At 40.4% G+C, this 6,671-nt stretch overlaps 2 protein-coding genes across 2 annotated transcripts; one reads left to right on the top strand and one right to left on the bottom strand.

The window, feature by feature from the left end:
• The first annotated feature begins 57 nt into the window (after positions 1-57).
• seta (SET nuclear proto-oncogene a) lies at positions 58-4,715 on the top strand. The gene is made up of 8 exons (XM_005948934.3): positions 58-348; positions 1,445-1,502; positions 2,221-2,363; positions 2,497-2,600; positions 2,727-2,840; positions 3,318-3,488; positions 3,605-3,736; positions 3,833-4,715. The coding sequence occupies exons 1-8, from the start codon at positions 276-278 to the stop codon at positions 3,854-3,856; spliced, it is 819 nt and encodes a 272-aa protein (XP_005948996.1). The 5' UTR covers positions 58-275; the 3' UTR covers positions 3,857-4,715.
• On the bottom strand, positions 3,965-6,594 carry si:ch211-51h9.7 (uncharacterized protein LOC558400 homolog). The gene is made up of 2 exons (XM_042220102.1): positions 5,937-6,594; positions 3,965-4,953 (listed from the first exon to the last, which is right to left on the bottom strand). The coding sequence occupies exons 1-2, from the start codon at positions 6,358-6,360 to the stop codon at positions 4,799-4,801; spliced, it is 579 nt and encodes a 192-aa protein (XP_042076036.1). The 5' UTR covers positions 6,361-6,594; the 3' UTR covers positions 3,965-4,798.
• Positions 6,595-6,671: the final 77 nt, after the last annotated feature.

Genomic DNA, 6,671 nt, shown 5'->3' with positions numbered 1-6,671 from the left:
AGCAAATTGGAGCCAAGTAGTAAGACCTATTTTGAGAGGCGGAGCTGGTCTTCTCCATTCGGCGAGGCGTGTTCGTAATGAAAGGAGCGCGTGAGCGGCGCTTGCTCTGACTTCCTCGCTCATCGGCAGCTACATTGTGTGGAAAGCAGCACGTTGTTGGCTTCTGCACGCTGAACTTTACGCCGAATAAACGTTCTCCTGTTTAAGGAGAAACCGGATTCAAAGCTACCAGATATTTTCTCAGACGTCTGTAAGTTACCCCAGCTTGCGAAAACATGTCGGCCTCGGCGGCAAAAGTGAGTAAAAAGGAGCTGAACTCAAACCATGACGGAGCGGATGAGACCTCCGGTAAGGGGAATGGCGGCCTCCTGTTCACCGCCATTTTCACTTTCTTCTCTTAACATATTTTTGCATTGCCACTTTGTGCATTATTCCTGCTAATTATTTTGTGCACTGCTTTGATTTTTGCATCACGCCACGGGAGCTTCTTCATGGCTGGCCACGGCGGTTGCTGCGTGTATTCGCGCTGCGCTAACGGTGGCTAGCTCCGCAGCTAACATGCCGCTTCTCTTGCCTTCTGTTGTTCAATTCAGACCGGTGCTGAGAGGCCATGTTAGCTCCTTAATTTAGCATCATCAGCGTGGCCAGTGATGTCGAAGGCTCCTAACTGAGTGTCCGTGTGTAATCTTGAAAGAATATTTTTCTGTGTTTGGGAGTAAAATCACTCCACACTATCAGATAAAGGGTTGCAGCTAATTATTTTTTGTTTTAAAAGGGTTAAAGTTGGCCGTTTCAATTAGCAGTTAGCCAGCCTGTGTGTTGTTGTTGTAACGTTACCTAATGCTAGCAGACGACGCTGTGTTTTGTTACCGCTAAAGATGCATTTAAATCAACTGGTCACGCAGTCAGGTGAACCGGATAATTATTTTATGTGGACGAAAACACACAGGATTTCTACTGTATGGGGGACGGTTTCACAGTAATGGGGGGTATTCTGGCATCTGTCCCCGGTTTTGGTCCCTCATGTTATCGCGGCTCTGTGTGTGTGTGTGCACTCAGATGTCCCACATTTAAACCACGCGGCCTTATAGGTAGCAGCCGGCAGGAAACGGTGAGTGTCTGAGCCGCTAGAGCTACAGCTATTGGCCGCTTACCTTACGTTAACCTCCGGGGGATTTAATCAGGCATATATCTTTACTTACACTGTACTAACGCAGAATTAAGTTGGGTTTTATTTGCGCTCCGGTAGGTGTTGGTATAAAATTACATTTGGTGTAAAAAGAATTTTCAGATAATGGCAAACTTAGTTTCTCTGTAAAATAAGTTTGTATGCAGGACTGACTAAAAGTAAAAAATAAATAAATGGATAATCGAGGTCCTACTTGACTGTTGCTGTGTGTAATTTGCATATAATAATCTTTTAACAATTTTTTGTTTCCCACAGAGAAAGAGCAGCAAGAAGCTATTGAACACATTGATGAAGTTCAAAATGAAATTGACAGGTAATAAACCTTTTAAGCTAAACGTGTCCTTATAGGGGTAGATTTTCTGCCTTTTAGAAATCTCGGTGATGTTTGCTACATGTTTTGATGAAAAGAGGAACTATGTCGCTAAATTAACATGCTACAATCTGGAAACCTGCATAATCGCTGAACTGCATTAAGATGCAGTTATTATAGTGAACAGCCAGAATATTAAATATGACATAGCTTAAAGTGGAAGGGTTGAATAAATTGAAATGCAAGGCAGCATTGTTCATTGTGGTGAAAATGACACTAGAGCATAAAGTAAAATATCAATTAAATATAATTAAACATCTAAATATAATTTAGTGAGGGATTTAATAGGCATATGTCCAAATGTAAATTGGGTTGTTTTGGTGTAAGGCAGAGTTTGGGCTTTAAAAAAAGTTGTGGATCTATTGAAGAAAAATGAAACTTTTCTTTTAAATTGAATGGTTTTCCTTCAATTTTAAGTACAACTCAAATGAATGTGAATTGAGCTAAATTGGATGATGTTCCAAAAGGTAAAGTGAAAGCATATGAGGCAATAAACCCTTTTTAAATAATCAATAAATCCTAAATGCAAATAAAGTTTGGGCACAACACTGTCCACTGTTGGACACGCATATGTAAATAAATATAGCATTTATCTATATGTTGACATTACACTTGGTTACCTGGATTGTGCAAATTTTAAACTTCTCTTTTTCTTGTTCAGGTTGAATGAGCAAGCAAGTGAGGAGATCCTCAAAGTAGAACAGAAATACAACAAACTCCGTCAGCCATTCTTTCAAAAGAGGTCAGAACTGATCGCCAAAATCCCCAACTTCTGGGTCACCACATTTGTCAACCATCCACAGGGTAAGCAGATAATCTAAGAAATTTTATTACTCTAATTTGTCTATATTTAAAAATGGCATCACAGTGCCAAGTGTGAGTGATGTGGACAGTGAATCAAGTTTTAAATCTGTATAACCATATGTTCTTCCTACAGTATCAGCCCTACTGGGGGAGGAAGATGAGGAAGCGCTTCATTACCTGAGCCGAGTGGAGGTGACGGAGTTTGAAGACATCAAGTCAGGCTACAGAATAGATTTTGTAAGTGTTTAATGGTTTCACGTAACACTTTAGTGACTATTTTTATTTTTTAAAATTTATTTTTTCCTTTATTTGCAAGTTTTCTTACCTGGGTGCATTTTTAATTTTTCTTTTTCCTTTTTTTAGTATTTCGATGAAAATCCGTACTTCGAAAACAAAGTTCTTTCCAAAGAGTTCCATCTGAATGAGAGCGGAGACCCATCTTCAAAGTCAACAGAAATCAAATGGAAATCAGGAAAGGTATGCACAGCTTTCAGTTTGTCAACCAAAGTAAATGAGTGGATCACCACTTTGACCTATCATGTTTATCAGTGCCAGAGCAAGCTCATTGACTAAACACTCACGATTGACAGTACTCCTGTTTGACATAATGAAGTTAATTTTTTGTTTTGGATAACACTTACAACTACCTACAACTGGGACCATAGACTCATCAGTGAGGTGTTTACAGAGACCAGAGATAAGTCAGAAATGTGATCATAAGGAGTTGCCCTCTGCTGGCAAAGAAGTAGTAATGCAGGTTAAAGACTACTCTATTTTCATAACCCAGAGCTATTAAATCTACAGTTTATAGATTTTATTCAGAATTGTAGTGAGTTTGTGACTTTTATATCTCACATTGTTAGTTTTAAATGTAATGTGCTGATAATGGGTAGTGCTGAGAATTTTTTTTCCTGTACCAGTCACAAACTGTTTGGTAACTCCTGATGTTTTTAGGACCTGACCAAGCGCTCCAGCCAGACACAGAACAAAGCAGGAAGGAAGAGGCAACACGAAGAACCAGAGAGCTTCTTCACTTGGTTCACTGATCATGCCGACGCGGGCGCTGATGAGCTCGGGGAGGTCATCAAGGATGACATCTGGCCAAACCCTCTGCAGTACTACCTGGTATGTTTATGATGTTTAGTCTGTATTACAATGTTCTCACATCTTTCATCAATCCATGAAATGATAACAATGTAAGAACCAGAGCAAGAAAATGCTTAAGATTTCCTCATCTCTAGGTTCCTGATATGGAGGATGAAGAGGGTGAAGGTGAGGAGGATGAAGAGGATGAGGAGGGTCTGGAGGACATTGATGAGGAAGGAGATGAAGATGGCGAGGAAGATGAAGAGGATGATGGAGAAGATGGAGAGGTAATCTACTAAAAGCTGAGAAAATTGATGTGAGTGGTGCGGGGTCACCTCCCCTCCCTCTTCACTTGCTAACTGCGTGATGTCTCGCTCTTTCAGGACGACGAAGGAGAAGATGACTAAGAAAACCACCATTTACCAAGACCCTCAACCTTCTATTCCCTGTTCAGTTTTTCCACTCATGTTCGGGAGCAAAGGTTTTATTTTATTTTTTGTTACTTTTTTTTTTTAAAATCCGTGTGTGCTTCATTTTCCATTCTGAAGCCTCTTTCACTTGTTGGTGCCATGTTTTGTTATCCCTCGACTCATCTAAGGCAAATGGCACTTTGCCCTGAATTTTGAGTACCATCCCCCTCAAGTCATCTAAAAATGATAATAAAAAAGTCTAAAAAATAGAATCAGCACGGCATCCTAAGTAGATTTGAAGACTATTCACACAGAAGTTCTTCTGTTCAAGGTTGTGTGGTAAATTGATTAAAGCCATGGTGTAGTGACCTAGCGCTAGCAGACCTCTAAATATTTTCTTTTCTTTCATTTTTTTTAAATTTTATTATTATTTTTTTTTTAATTTGGGATGTTGAATCCTTAAAACTTATTTTCCCCTACGTGCTTAATGAGTACCAGCTCATTCCTTTGACTTGTAATGTTTAGAGGGAGGGCAGGGTGGGGCAGGAGTATGTTGGATATTGGGGAGAGTGGTTATTTTGACACCATTTCTATGGGACTTTTTTTTTTTCATTGTATTGTTTTACAGATATCCATGAGATTTGAAATGACATTTTTAATAAAGAACAAAATGGAAAAAAAACAAGCTTGTAAATTTTGCCCCCCACTGCTTCATGGGTTTAAAAAATGGACCTGTTATCTCAGAATTTACATTTAATTACCCTTTTCCTTTTTCGCTTGGGGTGGGGGGGGAAGAAATTGTTTTAAATTTGAGGTGTACAACTTGCTTTGTTACAATAATAAAACTTACTGTGTATAAATGTGTGGGTGCATTCAAATTTAAGAAAATATAATTCGGGTAGTGGCAAAGGCACCAGGGTTAACTACTTGTAAAGTCTGTCAGCTGGAGAAGGATTTTGGAGTCATAAGCAGGCTTGAAGCAAAGTCCTCTGTTAGTAGGCGATGGGTGATTAAAGCCAAGAAGGTGTGCTCCGATTCCTTGAAATTGCTTTTTGTTATCCTGTCAGGCCAGTCACTTGGCTGGAAGGCCCAACCTAGAGAAAAGTGACAAAATCAGTTACCTGAAAGCAAGATGTAACTTGTTCAGGTGTTTCAGAGAAGTGGGATACATGTCAGTGCAGGTTAACCATAAAAGCCTGAATTCAGATGTACTAAATCCTGACTTAAAAATGAACTATTTTCCAGATCTGTATTTAATAACTTCAAGTACTTTAGCTTGGATAAAAAAAAAAAAAACACACTTGAAAGAAATGTGCATGTCCCAACGTTCATTACACACAAATGCAGTCAGCCATACCTTTAAAACGTAAGGGGTGAGTATCTAAGGAAACATCTAACCTATATAAATTTGTTCAAAACAAGCATCTTAAAAGAAGGCCTAGTCAGATATCTCTAAAGCTGTGGCCAGGTAGGGCTCTGTATGTGACTGAGTTGCAGTCATCTAAGGGATCAAATTCATGTTTCAGATTGTGGCACAGATGGTATAACACAAGGACGCAGGTGCCTTAAACCTGCATTCTTTTCAAAGGCCACCAGGGGGTAAATCTTGTGTCCTCAACGGGACTTCTGGTCCTTTACAAGTCTATGGGAAAACTACCCTCTGCTCTGCCCCTGGAAAACTTTTTTTTTTTTTGTGGTGCGCTAATGGCTCAGTCGCTCATTTTGGGGCATAATAAAACATTTCATAAACGGGTCATTCAAAATGTCAAGAAGATTATCCAGGATACGCAGATAGGAAATAATTTGGCAGATTGCAAACAATAATTTTTCATCTGTTTAGATAAGGTTTTACTACTAATATACAGTTTAAATATATTGGATTAACTTGTTTATATGACTTTAAAGCACAAAAATATACAACTAACATATAAAGACGTAAACCAGAGTTATTATAGTTGTTTATTTCTAATTTATTTTAAGTTTTTATTTCCTCGATCAGTAGATCGACGTTTCGATTTAGCTTTCTCACACATGAGTTTAGTTAACTGTAATAACCCTGATGTGTAGGTTTACCCACCTAGGTGAGTGTTACACCTGGGACAGGTGGCCACGGTCCAGGAGAACCCCGGGAACCAGGAGAAGCGCTTGTCTGACGGCCAGTGCTGAGTAACGTCGGCTTTTCTGAACGTGATCACCTCAAACCGGTGTCCGTGGGGATTTTCAAACAGCTGAACGTTAACCCTTCGACCCCCGAGCAGCGTGTCGTTGCGGCTGGAGAGCGCCAGCCGGCTAGGCACGGAGCGGATGTCCGTCCCGAGTGCTAACTCGTGTCCGCAAGCCCTGCACAGGATCAGGGTGTCCGTGCTGCTAGCTCCTCGGTCCTGTGCCTCCGCTGCAGCAGCCGCAACACACGCTTCACCGAGCTTGTGGGCACTGGGGTAAAACAGGAGCATAAAGAAAACGTACTGCCCCAGCATGTTTGTTAGCAGCCACGCGCACATGGAAGGCTAACCACAAGCTAAGCTAACTGAAACTCTTAGCAGCTTTGTTTTTAGCCGACACGGCGCATGGAGCGAGAATCAATAATTGGCTGTCAGATATCAGCACAAATGATAAAACATATAAATCTCTGACCACTAAATTTTTGTGTACATTTATTATATCGTTTCGATTGGTGGACTTTGGAGCGGCTGGCTAGTATAAACGTGTTAGCTTAAGATTCGGAAGTGCCACAGAAATAAACAGGAAGTGGATTCATCTCTAGCTCATCTCAGACGTCGAACACTGCGGTGTTATTTAACTGGAAAACGGC

Source organism: Haplochromis burtoni, unplaced genomic scaffold (genome assembly GCF_018398535.1).
Source record: "Haplochromis burtoni strain Fernald_Lab_line unplaced genomic scaffold, NCSU_Asbu1 Contig_43, whole genome shotgun sequence".
In the NCBI taxonomy this organism is placed as follows: Eukaryota; Metazoa; Chordata; class Actinopteri; order Cichliformes; family Cichlidae; genus Haplochromis; species Haplochromis burtoni.
Note: the sequence above shows the minus strand (reverse complement) of the source record. Positions and strands in the feature narration are given on the sequence as shown.